Here is an 18,833-nt window from a genome sequence, read left to right as displayed (position 1 = left end):
GGACCCACTGACCTAGAGTGAACTGAGACAGGAAAATCAAAGGCTACCAGGCGCCCCCAGAGCTGGAAGTGTGGCCTGGTGGGCAGCGAAATCCGGGGTCATAAGCCCAGGGCTAGATCTCAGGCTGTGGGGCAGCCTGCGAGGGGACAGGGGCGATGTCACAGAGAGGAGGGAGAGGGTGACTACCGCTAAGCGACGACCACAGCGCACCTCCACAAAGGGGACGGGGCGCGGGGGCTACAAACACTGCTACCCGCCCAGCCCCAGCTCTGCGCTCCCTGCGGCCCCCGGGGCGGTCTCCCCAAGGAAGGGGCGCGATGGCGGCCCAGGCGCTCGCCAGCCCCGGCGCGGGAGGAACCCGCTGCTGGCTGGGAGGAGGCGCCGTCGCTAGGGCAGGGCGCTGGTAAACTGAGCCGGCCGCTCCCCTAGCGACAGGCTCCGGCCGAGCCCGCCCGGTGCGAGCGGCGGGGCCGGGGCTGCCCTGGCCTCCGGGCCCCGCGTGGGGGATGGCGGCGGGCGGGGCCCCCAGCAGCCCTGAGCCCTCCATGGACAGACACAGACCCGCCTCCGAGCGGACTCAGGTAACGGCCCCGGCATGGCCCTTCCCCGCCTCCGAGACCGACCCCCTCCCCAGGCCAGCAGGCCCCCCCCCCCCCGAGACCGACCCCCCCCAGGCCAGCAGGAGCCCCCCCCGAGACTGAGCCCCCCTCAGAGACCGGCCCCCCCCCGAGACTGAGCCCCCCTCCGAGACCGACCCCCCCCAGGCCAGCAGGAGCCCCCCCGAGACTGAGCCCCCCTCAGAGACCGGCCCCCCCCCGAGACCGACCCCCCCCCGGCCAGCAGGAGCCCCCCCGAGACTGAGCCCCCCTCAGAGACCGCCCCCCCCGAGACTGAGCCCCCCTCCGAGACCGAGCCCCCCCAGGCCAGCAGGAGCCCCCCCCGAGACTGAGCCACCCTCAGAGACCGCCCCCCCCGAGACTGAGCCCCCCCCAAGACCGCCCCCCCCAGGCCAGCAGGGCCCCCCCCCGAGACCGAGCCACCCTCAGAGACCGCCCCCCCTCCGAGACCGACCCCCCCCAGGCTAGCAGGGCCTCCGCCCCGAGACCGACCCCCGCAGGCCAGCAAGGCCCCCCCCAGGCCAGCAGGGTGCCCCCCCGAGACCGACCCCCCAGGCCAGTAGGACCCCCCCCAAGACCGACTCCCTAGGCCAGCAGGGCTCCCCCCCCGAGACCAACCCCCGCAGGCCAGCAAGGCCCCCCCCAGGCCAGCAGGGTGCCCCCCGGGACTGACCCCCCCCTCCAAGACCGACCCCCCCCAGGCCAGCAGGGCCCCCCCCACTGAGACTGACCCACCAGCAGGGTCCTCCCCCCTCTGAGACCAACCCCCTCCCCTCCTAGACAGACCCCCAGGCCAGCAGGACCTCCCCCCCGCCCCGAGACAGACCCTCCCCTCTTTGAGACCGACCCCCCAGGACCCTTCTCCCTCCGAGACCAACCCCCCGGCAGCAGGCCCCTCCAAGACCGACCCTACCAGGCCAGCTGGGCCCTCCCCCCTCAGAGACCGACCCCCCCCCCGCCCCGTAGGGCCCTCCCTCCTCAGAACCTCCTCTTCCCCCCCCCCCCAAGTCCTCCCCTGCCTTCAGAGATCAACCCCCTACCCTGCACTCAAAGACCAATGCTCCTGCCTGGTCCTTCCCCTGCCCTCAAAAACTGATTCCCCCGCCCCTGCAGGGCCCTCCACACACACAAACCTCCCTCTCTCACCCTCCAATACTTCCCCCCCTCCCCCCAGGGCCTTCCCCCCTCCAGACCAACACTTCCCAGACTCCCCTCTGCCTTAGAGACACCCCCCCCTGCCCCGCTGGAGACCCTTCCACAGAGATACCTCCTGCAACCACACCCCGATGCTACCTCCACCCTCAGAGACACCCCTCCACCCATGATCCAATGGCTGGAAGTTGAAGCTAGGCAAATTCAGACTAGAAACATGGTGTAGATTTTTAACAGGGTAATAAAACATTGAAACAATTTACCAAGGGTCATGGTGGGGTCTCCATCACTGACCATTATAAAATCAAGATGGAATGTTTTTCTAAAATATCTGCTCTTGGGATTTGCTGGGGGGGGGATTTCTGTGGCCTGTGATATACAGGAAGTCAAACCAGATGATCACAATGGTCCCTTCTGGGCTAGGGATCTATGAATCACAAAGAGAGAGAGACACACACACACCCCAGCAGCCCATTCACTGTGCCCGGATACCCCAACCCATTCAGAGCTCCAGCAGGGAGCCTCTTTGCCCCACTTGGAGAGACACCCACCAGCCTATCCAGAAAGACACCCCTGTACACACACTCCCTCTCAGACACGCCTCTCTTGGACCTTCCTGTGAACCCCCCTTCTGTGCCCCTATAGTATCCACTGCAGACAGGACCCCCTTTCCACCACCATCTGACATTTCCTCTACCTCCTAAGTCCCCTCTCTGGCAGACCCCAATTCCCCCTGCAGATAGTCCTTTACAGACAGAGCCTTCCAGCCCTAGAAAGTCCACACCTAGCCACCCACCCAGCCATTCTCTGGAGGATCTGAATGGAATTTGCTTTTGCAGCCTATATCTTTATATAACCCAGATTTCTATAAAGCAAATAGATACACAGAGCTTCTATATCCAGAACATTATGTACATAGTCCCCTTTCTTACCAAAGCACTGGTAATCTGAAGCTACTGCTGTGGAACCAAACTGATTTACAAAAAGAAAAGGAGTACTTGTGGCACCCTAGAGACTAACCAATTTATTTGAGCATAAGCTTTCGTGAGCTACAGCTCATTTCATCGGATGCATACTGTGGAAAGTTTAGCAGATCTTATTATATACACACAAAGCATGAAAAAATACCTCCTCCCACCCCACTCTCCTGCTGGTAATAGCTTATCTAAAGTGATCACTCTCCTTACAATGTGGATGATAATCAAGGTGGGCCATTGCCTTGATTATCATCAGGAGAGTGAGTTTGTGTGTGTGTGGGGGGGTGAGAAAACCTGGATTTGTGTTGGAAATGGCCCACCTTGATTATCATACACATTGGAAGGAGAGTGATCACTTTAGATAAGCTATTACCAGCAGGAGAGTGGGGTGGGAGGAGGTATTTTTTCATGCTTTGTGTGTATATAATAAGATCTGCTAAACTTTCCACAGTATGCATCCGATGAAGTGAGCTGTAGCTCATGAAAGCTTATGCTCAAATAAATTGGTTAGTCTCTAGGGTGCCACAAGTACTCCTTTTCTTTTTGCGAATACAGACTAACACGGCTGTTACTCTGCAAACTGATTTAATCACTGTTGCATGTATGGTTTAATATTCATGCCCCTCACTCTCAATCCTGTCTCTGTTTCTAAAGATTAACAATTTCTCACCCTAAATTTTTCCCCTTCAGGACATTTCTCATTTGTTGACTAGCGTCTTTAAGAGCACTTATACTGCAGATGTTATAGGGATGGACACTGGAACAAATCTGATCAAGTCCCGTGGAGGAGACAATCTCTATCATGAGAAGTTTGTGGAGGAGCTGCAAAAGGTAAAGCAAATAAACAAAAAACAGAGGCAATTTTCAGAGCTGTTCTGAGATTTAGCAAAATGTTTGTCAATGTTAATTCAGACCTCCCAGGATTTTTTTTCACAATGGTTTCCTAGAATCGCAACGAGATTTTCATGAGCAGTTTGAATGCTAGTGGCAAATACCCTTCTTAAGACCAATTTTGCTTGTGGAGCCTCTCATCTCAAATGCCACCTGATGCTCCTAACTGTTGTTCTGGGAGTTTTTTCAGATGTGAAGTAAAAAACAATTCTCTTTAAAGTTCCTAAAGCACTATCTGCTTTTACCCTACATTCTCCCTGCAGTTTCAAGTGGATGTGATAGTCTTCTTACTATCCTTCAATAAATTGTTGTGTAGTGTTGTTGTATGCTCTTAAGGAGCTGCTGAATGGAGTGAAGTGATCCTTATATAACCATTTCCTACCTCACTGGTGGGTTGTGATACATAATTCATTAATGTTTGCAAAGCACTTTTGAGACAAAAATGATGAAAAAAGCTATAGAAGTGCAAAGTATTTTTTGTAATCCTATTGCTTCAGTAGGTGCTGAGCGAGAATAGGAGACGAGATCACTGTTAAAATGAACAGATATTCTGATTTTGGCAACAGATGTTAATTTTGTAGGCACCATCTATCTCTTCGTACTGTTCACAGACTCATAGATGACTCGTGCCTCCCCATATTGGGGGGGCACAAATCTAAAGGGAAAGAGACATGACCGCACCATGTGTCTCCCCTGCTTGGTGCCCCAAGCCCTGTGCCCAGCCTGGGACCTCTGCACTCTCCCCGCCCCACCAACATTATCTGCAGGGGGGGACTCTGTCCTTCCCCCGCTGTGCCTTCCCCCCTCCCCAGCATGTTCGGCTGCTTTCCCTGGGAGCCGGCCCCAGGCGGGGAGCAGGACGGAGCCATTTCTCACGCAGCTGAAGCTGGCTACTGAGGGTCGCTGACTCTGTGCAGCGCAGCAACTGCCCGAGAGATCCTGGCTGGGGAGATGGTGGCACCTGGGCCCGACTGCTGGGGATAGGGGATGAGTGAGCTGGAAATGTGCCTGGGGGGAGAGGGGATTCTGGCTCACTTGGCCCCTGTCCCTAGCAGCTGGGCCTAGCTGGGGGGCGGCCTGCCACCTTCCCAACCAGGCTCTCTCAGGCAGCCACTATGCCGCACAGAGCAGTGACCCTGAATGGCTGGCATAAGAAGTGGCTAGTTCTGCCCCTTCTGCTTCCTGCCCAGGCCCGGCAGCCACAGTCAGAGGCCGAGCATGCCAGGGGACAGGGGCAGTGGGAGAAGGATAGAGCCCCTCTCCTTCCCCATGCTGGCAGCCCATGCAGAAATCTGGTGTGGCACCTGACCCTGCATACCCCACAACGCATCACCTATGCACAGACTGCAAGACAGACAAGCATGAATTTCAGATTCTATATTTTTCTCCTGAGTTGAGTTTCTTAAGAAGGTACCAGTGAATGGAGTCTGCTTTTTCTTGACAATATCTGAGTAGTGTGTTTGAATGATCTCTCCTCAAACATTGACATCTTGTCATTTAAAGTAAGATGCTTCCCAAAAGAAGTACCATATATACTCGTTCAGAAGCCGAATATTTTTGGTAAAAAAGTGACACATCAAAGAGTAGGGGTCGGCTTATAAACGGGTCTACACCAAAATTTGATGATTTAAAACTCTATGAAATCATTGAATTGAATATCTAATACATTGTTGTTTTGTTTACCTGGAGCGTCTGCAGGCACGGAGCCCCTCAGTTCCCTGTGGCTGCGGTTTGCCGTTCCCAGCCAATGGGAACTGCGGGAAGTGGCGCCACTTCCCGTAGCTCCCATTGGCTGGGAATGGCAAACCATGGCCACTGGGAGCTGAGGGGCTCCATGCCTGCAGACGCTCCAGGTAAACAAAACATCCTGACCCTCCAGCGGCTTACCCTGATGGGCCGGGAGCCAAAGTTTGCCAGCCCCTGAAATATAGGGTCGGCTTATGAAAGGGTCATACAGTTTTTACCATTTTTACTTATCCCTCTTGGGGAGGAGGTGTCTGCTTATAAACGAACCGGCTTATGATCGAGTATATGCGGTAGTTAGCATTAAGATAAACCATGTTATCAGAAATTTATTTAGATTTTCTTTTAAAGTGGGTGGTGCTCTATCCATCTGAGGAATGGGTACAATATGTGCTGTATAGTCAGTGCAAATCAGAGCTTTACAAAATCCACTTTCCAGCTTGCTATTGGAGAACAGAAAACTTACAAGTTAGAGGTGGGTGAAACTGAGCTATCAATTCACTTTTAACTGCAGATTTTAAGCTTTCAGGTTTTGAAGGGTTTTTAAAAGTTGTTTTTAGTCCTAAATCTGAACAGATGTGCAGTCTTTCTGAGTCTGTAGACAGGTAATCTTAAAACCTCTCTTGTTGGAGCAGCTGTGGAATGAAATCAACAAGACTTTGGTCATTTTCACGGCTGATATTCAAAACCAGTAGGAAAAAATTGATGATGAATGCTATTTTGTTGAAACTGAAATTTTCTCAGATCCAAGATGGAATTGGGGGATCAGGGAAGAAGGACACAGAGAGAAGAATAGTCAATAGCCTACTATTTAGGACACTCACCTGGGATGTGGGAGACTTGGTTCAAATCCCTGCTCTGAATCAGTGAATTAAAAAACTTTCTAGTAACTAGGGGAGAGAGAACACTTTAAATTTAATCATATACCTGATATAGTATCTGGAACACAAGTAGGGTCCAAGCATAGCACCTTCCCTCTTTCCAGTAGCAGAGGTTGAAGGTCAGGCTTCTCAGTAGGGTATTGCCCCTGGAATTCATTGGTAAAGGGGCCCCTTTCGTCATATCTGCCTCTGGTTATAAAGTTTAGTGATCTGACTGGTAGGCATCTGGTAAATGTTTCAAGCCCCACCACAAGTTAAATGTTAGAAAATAATGCATTCTATTCTGAGAGTTTATTCTTGTAAAGCAAAAACATTCTAGCAAGACTTCAGAAAGAAACAGAAAATATTTATTTTTCTATTACATGTACTGAAATTAGTAATAATTTGTGATAGCTAAAAATATATTTATTTATTTACATTCACCAATCTACTTGCCAGATTCATACTGAATATAACCATCGACTGACAGAAATTGACATAGTAGAAAAGCACATCATTCAGGCAAGAGCTCGAGCAACAGCAGCAGAAGAAAGGGCTCTGAACATGTTGAAGATAGATGTTGGGGAGGACTTCCACAACATTGGATTGCCACCAGGTGAGGTTTCTGGGAATGTTACCTATCCCAGTACACATTTATGGGATCTGGAACCAAATTCAATGCTTATTTAAGTCAATGGAAAGACTCCCATTGACTTCAGTGAACTTTTGATCATAATGCCAGGGTTTAATACCACTTATACTAAAAGAGAGATCTGAGAAACTGTAAGGAGAGAATCAAAAAGAAAAAAATTAATCTTACATAATAAGAAACTAATTGGACAGGTCATTTTCAATGCCTGAAACCTGCCATTAATGGTTCTATACCTTAACTTTGTTGCAAGCATATATAAACAGCTGTACAAAAATCATTAATACAAATGTCTTCACAATTGCCCTGTTGATAAGTGTTATTACAGGCAGGGAAACTGACACAGAGATTAAGTGATTGGTCCAAGGCCCCAGAGCCATGAATCAGAACTGAATTTAGAATTCTGGAGTTGTTTGAGTTAAGTTCTGTGCTCAGTTTACAGACCATATTTCTCTCCAAAATACTTCATTGTAGTGATGTGAAGGAGAAACAACAGAAATGTGGACTGACCATTGTTAGTGTATCTTAAAACACCAATCTTTTATTTGTTTTTGTTTTTTTTTAATATTGTAGTGAAGTCCTCCTTTCGATGGTGTGTGGATAATGACCTTCTCAAAAAACATAATTTAATCTGCCCTGAAGATTACATCACTGATAGAATACCCATTACCAAAGCACCTAAAGGTAACTTTTAAAGTAGAGACTAATACGGATTTCTGATAATGCTCTGAAGAATTAGACATGGATAGCCTGCGCATAATGCTCTGTACTTCTGCCTAATGAGCAGAATCACGAAGGGCTTTACCATATGAACACTTAGTTCGTGGCAAGCTGGGGTGTAAATTGACTGTGCTGTAGCCTGTTGTGCACTAGGTGTCCATGTAGACCATGTTGCTGAGCACTAACAGTTCTCTAGTGCACTTTAATGTACCCTGCTTTGAAATGGGAATAGATTAAGGAGGACGATAAACTGTTTAGTCTATGGCAACCGGCTCCACACAGAGATGTTGTGTGCTGCAGGCTAGTGTGAGGTAGATTTGCAACCAGCTTGTTGTGAACTAAGTGTTTATATAGACAAGCCCTAACATTTAAAGTACTAAGAATTAGCTTAAAGGACACAGTAAAGATATTACATTTGTAATATATTACAAAAATTCTCCTTTCTGTGTAACTAATAAATTACTAAAACTGCAATTTGTTTTAAATATCAAATTTACTTTTCATTACCAATGCTGTTTGTTTATTTTTTTCAGCTCACTCACTTTAGACAGCGAATCTGTGGTGGTCAGTTTCACCCTGTGATTCTTCTGCATTAGCAAATGCAGCAGTATTTATGTGATAAACAGAGCAGACAAATAATTAAATTATTTAAATGAAAGCAGTTTTTATTTTAAAAATTTGTTCTGATTAATCTCTGTGCCTTTGTTTTAGAGCTGATCAAAAATTTTCTAACAGAATGTTTTTCCATCTAAAATGCTGATTTGATTAAATTGAAATGTGTTATGAGAACATATTAATTTTGTCTGAAATTTTTATGGGAAAGTATCAAATCGTTTTTGATAATGTCAAAATATTTCATTTTTACTTTATCAAAACTTTTTTTCAATAAGGTGAAATGTTCCACTTTGATTTTATCATTTTCACACACACACATATATAAACAAAACATTTCAATACGGTCAAAATGAAATATTTCAGAACATTTCATTTTGCAAAAAAATCCGTGGTTTCTACTTTTTGTCCAAATTAAGGATGATATGAAATTTCAAATCTTGGAATTTCTTCAGTGTGAGAATTCCATTTTTTATCAACTCTGTTTATCCATTTGTAAAGTGGAGATAGTAACTTATCTACCTCAGAGAGGAGTTATAAGGCTTAATTAACTGTTTTTAGATCATATTAAGATCCTCAAATAAAGGGTGTTAAAGAAGTTGAATGCAGTGTTGTTGTAACTGTGTTGGTCCCAGGGTATTAGAGAGACAAGGTAGGTGAGGTAATATCTTTATTTATTTATTTATTTATTTATTATTTTATTATTATTGTATTTTGATCATTGTAAGTTTGTCCTAAATGTTATCAGTATGATTTGTGATTGAAACAGATTAACCTACTTGTAACAAAATAAACTGTAAATATGGCGGAAACACTAGAGCACTTAAATATTTAGTTGTTTTGCTAACTCCAAGACCAATCTTGTATTATTAATAATTAGGGCTCTCAAGCAATTAAAAAAATTAATCGTGATTAATAGTGCAATTAATCGCACTGTTAAACAATAATTGAATACCATTTATTTAAATATTTTTGGATGTTTTCTACATTTTCAAATATATTGATTTCAATTACAACACAGAATACAAAGTGTACAGTGCTCACTTTATATTTATTTTTGATTACAAGTATTTGAATTATAAAAAAAAAGAAATCGTAGTATTCAGTTCACCTAATACAAGTACTGTAGTGCAATCTCTTTATCATGAAAGTTGAATTTACAAATGTAGAATTATGTACAAAAAAACCTGCATTCAAAAATAAAACAATGTAAAATTTTAGAGCCTGCAAGTCCACTCAGTCCTACTTCTTGTTCAGCCAATCAAATTTGTTTACATTTGCAGGAGATATAATGCTGCCCGCTTCTTGATTACAATGTCACCTGAAAGTGAGAACAGGTGTTCTTGTCGCACTGTTGTAGCTGGCGTCGCAAGATATTTACGTGCCAAATGCACTGAAGATTCATGTCCCTTCATGCTTCAACCACCATTCCAGGGGACATGCATCCATGCTTATGATGGGTTCTGCTGCATAACAATCCAAAGCAGTATTGACCCACGCATGCTCATTTTCATTATCTATGTCAGATGCCACCAGCAGAAGGTTGATTTTCTTTTTTAGTCGTTCGGGTTCTGTAATTTCCGCATTGGAGTGTTGCTCTTTTAAGACTTCTGAAAGTATGCTCCACACCTCGTCCCACTCAGATTTTGGAAAGCACTTCAGATTCTTAAACCTTGGTTCAAGTGCTGTGGCTATCTTTAGAAATCTCACATTGGTTTCTTCTTTGCGTTTTGTCAAATCTGCGGTGAAAGTGTTCTTAAAACAAATAACATGTGCTGGGTCATCATCCGAGACGACTATACCATGAAATATGTGGCAGAATGCAGGTAAAACACAGACCAGGGGACATACAATTCTCCCCAAAAAAGTTCAGTCACAAATTTAATTAACACGTTATTTTTTTAACAAGTGTCATCAGCATGGAAGCATGTGCTCTGGAATGGTGGCTGAAGCATGAAGAGGCATACGAATGTTTAGCATATCTGGTACGTAAATACCTTGCAATGCCAGCTACAAAAGTGCCATGCAAATGCCTGTTCTCACTTTCAGGTGACATTGTAAATAAGAAGAGGACAGCATTATCTCCTGTAAATGTAAACAAACTTGTTTGTCTTAGCAATTGGCTGAACAAGAAGTAGGACTGAGTGGACTTGCGGGCTCTAAAGTTTTACATTGTTTTATTTTTGAGTGCAGTTATGTAACAAAAAAAATCTACATTTGTAAATTGCACTTTCACGATAACGAGATTGCACTACAGTACTTGTATGAGGTGAATTGAAAAATACTATTTCTTTTGTTTATCATTTTTACAGTGAAAATATTTGTAGTAAAAATAATATACACTTTGATTTCAATTACAACACAGAATACAATGTATATGAAAATCTAGAAAAACACCAAAATATTTAATACATTTCAATTGGTAGTCTATCGTTTAACAGTTTGATTAAAACTGAGATTAATCGCAATTAATTTTTTCGAGTTAATTGCATGAGTTAACGGCAATTAATTTACAGCCCTATTAATGTTTCTCTGCTTACAATAAGTTTCTAAAATGAATACTTTTCTCCCTATTGCTCAGAAAATGTCAATACTTTTCTTTGAACTGCAGGAAAAAAAGAGCCTGACTATATCAAGGAGACGCTTAGTTTTAAACAACTCATTTCTAAAAGTCCACGGGATCAGAAACATACAGAAATCCCACACTTGAGGAAAACATTAGATAGTCTGCCAGATGTATCTTTATCCACCTTAACGCTGTCTTCAACTCCTGAGCCTAGACATCAGACTAAGAAACCATCAAGTAAGGTATATTTCAGAGATGCACTCTTTTTAGCCCGTCAAACAGTTTAGGACTTATTGCTATCCCTGTAGAAAGAGGCAAGTCCTAGCACATTGCTATTTTAGTGTAAGTTGTTGCTTTCCATGTTGGAGAAGAGAAAAATACAGTAGTTTGCTGAGGGTGAAATTCTTTACTGTTACATAAAGCCTAAGTAATCAGGAATAGGTATTTTATATAACCCCCCCCCCCCCCAAAGCTGCTGTATTTGACACTGAATTTTGCATCACACTCTCTGTTTGTTTCAAAGAAATCTAGCTCCTCTCACAAATCAGTCTGGAAAGATGATATGTACAAAGCGGATAGAGAACAAGACCGCATTTACCTTGCCAGACTTGAGAACCGACATAATTGCCTGAAGAATCCCCGCTTTTTCCCACCAAATACTCTTAATGGAGGAAAATCTCTTATTTTTCCTCAGAAGAAGGTAGATCGAATGATAACAGGAAGAAAAGTGACATTTGATAAAAGGTACGTACCTTGACTCTTGATCCTGCAGAGAGTTTTGCTTTGGAGTTATTCTGGTTTTATACCAGTTTAGCCAAAACAGTATTTTCTCCTGTGTATCTTAATTATAATCATTCAGAAATAATATCTTGCAAGGTTTTTATAATTTTTGTTATTCATGCTTATGGATGCAATCAGGACATTCTTAAGGCATAGATAAATAACTGACAGTGTAAGAGCTCACTGAATATTTCTCAAAGTTTCTCCCATTATTTTATTTCAGTGATCCTCAGTCTGTTCCTGTATTTCTAGCTACCCCGCCCGCTGTTTTGTTTTCTGAGTATGAAGTTGGTCAGGTTTATGAGGTAACAGCTTTTTCATCTACAAAGAATTTATTCTACCTCTGAGAAACTTGATGTCTCTCCATGACTTTCATAGTTCCCCCACCCCATGCAGACTTCCACATAGCTAACTAAACTCTCCTGAGCCTCATTTTCCTCTCTCTTTCAATCATCAGCAGAACTTCCCGCAAGGAGTACTAAGTGTGTCCTTTTCAACCTCAGGTTGCTTTTGTGTGACATGTCCTTTACTTCAGATGCTGACAGAAATGTTCAGTTTTCCCATTTACAAAATACCTACCTCCTAGGCGTGTTGTGAGAAGTAATTCACTGCTGTATGCAGAGTATTATGAAAATGAACAGTGCATAAGTGTTATTTGGTATTCTATTCTTTTTTAAACAAAGATGACTATAGAGCTGCAGAACCTGACTTCAGTGTGTCGCCATGTAAGAGTCATTCCTCCATCTACTTCAGCCTTTGCCATTGGGCTGGGTAAGTTGCTATTACTAGCTCTGAAGATGCAAAATTGTACAAGAACTAATTTGTCTACTTGAATATAATACATTGATTTTTGTGTGCGTCCCATCTACAATGCAATCCAGGTGGGCAGATCCTTAATCCCATAGAGTCTCATATCACTTCTTAGAAGTTAGAGGTTGTCTTACCTGTCTAGGACAGTCTACATGAAACTCCCAGACAGAAGTCTGAGACTCTAGTGGTCTAATTAAAAATGAAATGTAGGGAGATCAGACTGAAACAAAAGAAATGGTATGCATAACACATCTAGACGTAGGCTATGTCTACACTACTGTGGTAAATCGATCTACACTACGCAACTCCAGCTACGTGAACAACGTAGCTGGAGTCGACGTTCCTTAGATCGAGTTACCGCGTGGTCTACGCCGCGGGTGGTCGACAGGAAAAAATCTCCCATTGACTTACCTTACTCTTTTTGTCGGGGGTAGAATACAGGGATTGACTGGAGAGCGATCTGCAGTTGATTTGGCGGGTCTTTGCTAGACCCGCTAGATCAACCGCCAGTGGATCGATCTCAGAGCATTGATCCCTGCCGTAGTAGCATTGATCCCTGCCCTGAGACTGCAAAAACTCATCTAGGTCCTGATTCAATGCCCATTGAAATCAGTGTAAAGAGTCCCTTACTGCCCATTGACTTCAGAGGGAGCCATGGATATATAAGGACTGCAGGGTCAGGCTCTCTTATGGTCACACCATTTATGGCAAATTATCTAAGATAGCACATATTAAGAGTTCACTAAGAGCAGCTTTCAAAGGGCAGAATATGGTCATGAAAGCATAGAACAACTTTTGTATTTGAAATTTTAAATCACCTGCATTTTCTTTCCTAGGAAAATTTCCAGGAGAGGGTGGACTTGTCGCTCCTGGGATGACTTGCCAGTACACAATTCAGTTTATTCCTGAATATTTAGCTAATTATGAAGATTATATTCTAGTGGAGACGCAAGCACCATACTCTCTCCTAATCCCTATAGAAGCTAGGAGACCACCTCCTGTATTAACATGTAGGTGCAAGCACTCAATAGTTTCTGTTAAGCTTTAGGTCTCTGATTTTTAAAGGGCCTTGACTGTCTCCAACTTTATGGAGGATTGTAGAATAATGTTGCAGGTGCATTTCATACCACTTACGTGTCTAACTGTCTGATTTACATGCATAATCTGATTAATAGGCATTTAAATGCTGTAAAATACTCCCTTAATTATTTGTATCTGCCAAATTGTGCCAACAGTTATTTTCAGGGTGCAGAGCCAGAGGCCCAAAAATCTGAAGCCACTTTTGAAATTCAGATTCTATATATTTGCTATGTCCATCACTTCCTCAATTGTTAAACATTAAATATCTAGGGTGCTGTTTACTGCAAAACTCTCCTCTGAAAATATCTAGCCCAGCCTGTAATATCTCAAATCACAATCTCAACTGGCATAAATCTGCATAGCTCAATGGAGTTATGCCTATTTATACGAGCTGAAGATGTGCTGTTTTTGTTAGCCATCAGTAATTTGCTTTCCCCCAGCACAAAGCTCTTTTACAAAATCTTCTTTATTGTTATCAAAGTTTGACACAATCCTTGAGTACTTGGAGCTGGAAGCATCATTTAATATGGGAGAGTTATAGCAAGTTACAGCTCAAACTGCTGCACCTTTAAAGTAACCATTTAAAGTGTTTAGCATCTTTAGAGTCTTAATAATTCATATTCAATGAGTCCATGTTTAAAGAGTAATTGATTAAATAACTATTTTTCCTGCAGTTAGCTTTCACTACATGCGTATTTTCCTTGTTGTATTGTTTGTTGCAGTGCCTCGCATCATCAATTGTGGTTCCTGCCTTGTGGGGGGAGTAAAAATGACAGAATTTGTGTGCAGAAATGAAGGGTCCAGTAATGGAAAGTTCTGTATTATGCCAAAGAAAGTATGGCCACCTCCTAATTTCAGGGTAAGTGATTGGGAGGAACCATTGGACACAGTTTAGGTATCTCAAAGTATAAAGACTTTGTGGGCCATGACAATCAGCAGGGCTGGCCTGAAGTCATACATGCTCCTCTGTAAACTTCAAAAAAGGCCCTTTGTATCTGCCACTTGATTGTGACAACAGCACCCTTCCTGCCCTCTGCTCCCCCCAGGTAACCCAGAAAACCATGAGGATTTTCTGTCAATTAAGCAATGGTATATACCTTTGAGATTTATTGAAGAAGAAGAAGAATTATATGGAAAGAAAAAACTTTAATTGTCACAGGATGTCACCTACTCTAAATAGCTGGCTACAAAAACCCAACATGATCAATTTATTTTGTTTGTTCTTTTTTCACTTCAAGGCTGTTGCAACTATTGGTTTTGTGGAGCAAGGTCCGTTTGGGATCCGACCTGCTGTTTTTGAGCTAGGTCCAGATCAAGCTATGTTCTTAGAGGTCAGTAATTAGTGTTTAATATTTTGTACTTTACCAAATATATGAGCAATATAGGCCATTTTAAAATCCCGAAGTGTGATGCTTGGGGGGTTCACCCAGACCAGTAAGGGGTTGTGTCACTGCCTGCCCTATAGCCTTGGCTGCTTCTGTGCTGTGCAGCTTTGGCTCAGAGTCCTGACACCAGCAGCCTGCTTACAGCACAGTGGCCTCCCCCTGGCTTCCAGCAGCCTGGTTACTCCTTCCAGGGTGACACCAAGAGCCCTTCCAGTCCCAAGTCTACCTAAAACCATCTCCTCTGCAGTGTGCAGCCCCTCTCACTGTAGCACTAACAAAATCTTATCAAGTTGCTGCTCCTTTAAAGAGGCAGTACGCACTTCCAGCCTGTAAGTTTGGCTGAGGATTTTACTCTTCAGTTTGAAACACTGCACTTTGATGTTTGTGTAATAAAAGAAGATTATATATTAACGAAGAACAGATATTTAAGTGATACCAAGTAAGGAATTGAGATAGAAATGGTTACAAATAAACAAAAGTAAAAATACGCTTCTAAGACTAAAACCTAACTCAACAAACTAGAGTCTTCTGTTCAAAGTAGATTTCTCACCACAGCTGGTCTTTCAGCATGGCTGGCCAGTCTTTAGCCAGGATCCAACAGAGCTCAAGCTCTTGATTTCTTTGTCTCCTCAGGTGAAGTGTGAGAAATTGGCTTTTTCTCTCTGCCTATATCCTCAAAGTTTATCTTTGTTTTCAAAGTCAAGAAGCCCTCCTGCATCCACCATGGAGTTGACGCCACATTAATTTTTATAGTCTCCACCACCATCATGATAGTTAAATGGTTATCGCCCCCACTCGTTAATTTGATGGCTTTGTTTATCTTTTATGTAAATATACTTCTGTAGGCTTTCTCTTTGCTCAGTTTACGTTGGAGACACATTCAAGCAGGTGCAACCATATTCCTTTGTCTAGGGCAGGATGATTTAAGCCTTACTTGCCAAACACATTTTAAGAACGTATTTCCAGCCCATATTTATAATTTTTTGTATATCACCTGTACATATACATGTACATACATGCCTCTTGGAGGTCTCCCATGCATAGGAAGAATGCACTCACTAAGCCACCCATTAGGAGGCTGTAGTGTACACTCCTTTCTTTCACGTATGTGGACAGTGGTGAGGGGAGTGGTGCCATGGCCCTATCACCTTTCTATGCCTTTGGGGAGGCTTGTACTCCAGGAGGTGCTAGTGAGTAGCATTTGAGAGCATAGAGACTGCAATTATAGGTGCTTGTAAGGGGAGAAGGCTCCTGTGCCCTTCCAGCTCTGCTCACATGTCCAGGGGACAAGCCCAGTCTGACCCTAATCAAGGGATCCTGTGTGAAGCCAGAGACAACAACAGTTTGAGATCACAGGAGTACATCCCTTACTGTAATGGAGAGAGTCAAATCCAAGAAAGCACTTTCCTTCACAGATTTCCTTGGGAAGGAAGGGCAATCTCTCCTCCTCTTTCCTTTTGGAGCATAAATTCCTTTGTTGCATGCCTGCATAAATTCCTTTGTTGCATGCCTGCATAAATTCCTTTGTTGCATGCCTGCAGATGCTTATGCTCCATTTTGGATGCCAGTTGTGCTCTTTTTGAAGAGGGACACTCCAATTAATGTGTAGATCTTGCTGATCTGTACTGCTTTCTTTGCTGTCCTTTCCCATTTTCTCAGATCCAGATTACACAGAGATCTTCTGCAGAGTGCTGATTGGTTGAAGGATGCATAGGGATGGATGAATAACGTTGATAATGATCTCTACATGCTATCCACACTCTTTTGCAGTATATTTATCCCATATTTAAGACTTGATTCTGCCCTCAGTTACATTGGTGGAACACCAGTGAATTCAGAAGGCCTACTCTTGATTTACCTCAAAGTAACTGAGAGCAGACTCTGAACATTAAAGACTTTTTATGACATATGTAAGGTTTTATAATTGATTAATTGATCGCTAGAGTTTTTTTGTAATGAACATCTCTGTATAGAAGTCTAAGAATTGTATGAAATTAATTATGGGCACTGCTATTTCACTGTGTGCAATCGTCTCTTTTAGATACTGTTTTCCCCCTCGTCTCCTGAAAACCTGAAGCAGACATTCACTATTGTTTGTGATAATTGCCAGATCAATGACATCACAGTTACAGGTTTGTTTCTAATGTGTTTTGAGATATTGTATAAAGCGGAAAGTACAAGGTGTTTTAAACATTTTTAAATCAATGGATTAATCAGTGTTTGCAAAGCATTTTGAAGATGTTAACGTCAATGTTCAATGTATGTTATTATTGTTACATTATTCTACTAAATGAAACATTTGGAATCCCAACTGCACTAGAAACATACCTCTTAACTTGATGCATGATGCTGGCCTTTAAACTATGTGAGAAAGTCCTATAATGAATCATAGAAGATTAGGGTTGGAAGAGACCTCAGGAGGTCATCTAGTCTAACCCCCTGCTCAAAGCAGGACCAACCCCAACTAAATCATCCCAGCCAGGGCTTTGTCAAGTCGGGCCTTAAAAACCTTTAAGGATGGAGATTCCGCCACCTCCCTAGGTAACCCTTTCCAGTGCTTCACCACCCTCCTAGTGAAATAGTGTTTCCTAATGTCCAACTAGACCTCCCCCACTGTAACTTGAGACCATTGCTTCTTGTTCTGTCATCTGCCACCACTGAGAACAGCCGAGCTCCATCCTCTTTGGCACCCCCCCTTCAGGTAGTTGAAGGCTGCTACCAAATCCCCCCTCAGTCTTCTCTTCTGCAGACTAAATAAGCCCAGTTCCCTCAGCCTCTCCTCATAAGTCATGTGCCCCAGCCCCCTAATCATTTTAGATGCCCTACGCTACACTCGCTCCAATTTGTCCACATCATTTCTGTAGTGGGGGGCCCAAAACTGGACGCAATACTCCAGATGTGGCTTTACCAGTGCCGAATAGAGGGGAATAATCACTTCCCTCGATCTGCTGGCAATGCTCGTACTAATGCAGCCCAATATGCTGTTAGCCTTCTTGGCAACAAGAGCACACTACTGTCTCATATCCAGCTTCTCATCCACTGTAATCCCCAGATCCTTTTCTGCAGAACTGCCGCTTAGCCAGTCGGTCCCCAGTCTGTAGCAGTGCATGGGATTCTTTCGTCCTAAGTGCAGGACTCTGCACTTGTCCTTGTTGAACCTCATCAGATTTCTTTTGGCCCAATCCTCCAATTTGTCTAGGTCACTCTGGACCCTATCCCTACCCTCCAGCATATCTACCTCTCCCCCCAGCTTAGTGTCATCTGCAAACTTTCTGAGGGTGCAATCCATCCCATCATCTAGATCATTAATGAAGATGTTGAAAAGGACCACCCCCTGGGGCACTTCCCTTGATACTGGCTGCCAACTAGACATCGAGCCGTTGATCACTACCCATTGAGCCCAACGATCTAGCCAGCTTTCTATCCACCTTATAGTCCATTCATCCAATCCATACTTTTTTAACTTGCTGGCAAGAATACTATGGGAGACCGTATCAAAAGCTTTGCTAAAGTCAAGGTATACCACATCCACCGCTTTCCCCATATCCACAGAGCCAGTTATCTCATCATAGAAGGCAATCAGGTTGGTCAGGCATGACTTGCCCTTGGTGAATCCATGTTGACTGTTTCTGATCATCTTCCTCTCCTCCAAGTGCTTCAAAATGGATTCCTTGAGGACTTGCTGCATGATTTTTTCTGGGAACTGAGGTGAGGCTGACCAGTCTATAGTTCCCCGGATTCTCCTTTTTCAAAGATGGGCAATATATTTGCTTTTTTCCAATCGTCCGGGACCTCTCATGATTCCCACGAGTTTTAGAAATAATGGCCAATGGCTCTGCAATCACATCAGCCAGCTCCCTCGGCACCCTCGGATGCGTTGCATCTGGCCCCATGGACTTGTGCATGTCCAGCTTTTCTATATAGTTCTTAACCTGTTCTTTCACCACTGAGGGCTGCTCACCTCCTCGCCATACTGTGCAGCCCAGTGCAG

The 18,833-nt window shown here is 43.9% G+C and overlaps 1 protein-coding gene across 6 annotated transcripts in view; it reads left to right on the top strand.

The window, feature by feature from the left end:
- The first annotated feature begins 454 nt into the window (after positions 1–454).
- The window catches only part of DLEC1 (DLEC1 cilia and flagella associated protein), a 53,700-nt gene continuing 35,321 nt past the window's right edge, over positions 455–18,833 (top strand). For 4 of the 6 annotated variants that reach the window (XR_012157651.1, XM_073334708.1, XM_073334707.1 and 1 more), the window contains exons 1-12: positions 455–581; positions 3,437–3,577; positions 6,700–6,856; positions 7,463–7,573; positions 10,833–11,029; positions 11,311–11,531; positions 11,791–11,872; positions 12,251–12,338; positions 13,214–13,387; positions 14,180–14,316; positions 14,696–14,788; positions 16,884–16,974. Coding sequence is in view for 5 of the 6 variants with exons in the window: in XM_073334708.1 (XP_073190809.1) it covers positions 507–581; positions 3,437–3,577; positions 6,700–6,856; positions 7,463–7,573; positions 10,833–11,029; positions 11,311–11,531; positions 11,791–11,872; positions 12,251–12,338; positions 13,214–13,387; positions 14,180–14,316; positions 14,696–14,788; positions 16,884–16,974 (1,567 nt within the window). In the remaining variant the exon portion in view is untranslated. Of the gene's footprint in view, positions 582–3,436; positions 3,578–6,699; positions 6,857–7,462; positions 7,574–10,832; positions 11,030–11,310; positions 11,532–11,790; positions 11,873–12,250; positions 12,339–13,213; positions 13,388–14,179; positions 14,317–14,695; positions 14,789–16,883; positions 16,975–18,833 lie in introns of those variants that run through there. The other 2 variants (XM_073334709.1, XM_073334710.1) reach the window with 2 other exon arrangements.

Source organism: Lepidochelys kempii, chromosome 2 (genome assembly GCF_965140265.1).
Source record: "Lepidochelys kempii isolate rLepKem1 chromosome 2, rLepKem1.hap2, whole genome shotgun sequence".
Classification (NCBI taxonomy): domain Eukaryota; kingdom Metazoa; phylum Chordata; order Testudines; family Cheloniidae; genus Lepidochelys; species Lepidochelys kempii.
The sequence above is the reverse complement of the archived record's forward strand: the minus strand, read 5'-3'. Positions and strand labels throughout refer to the sequence as shown.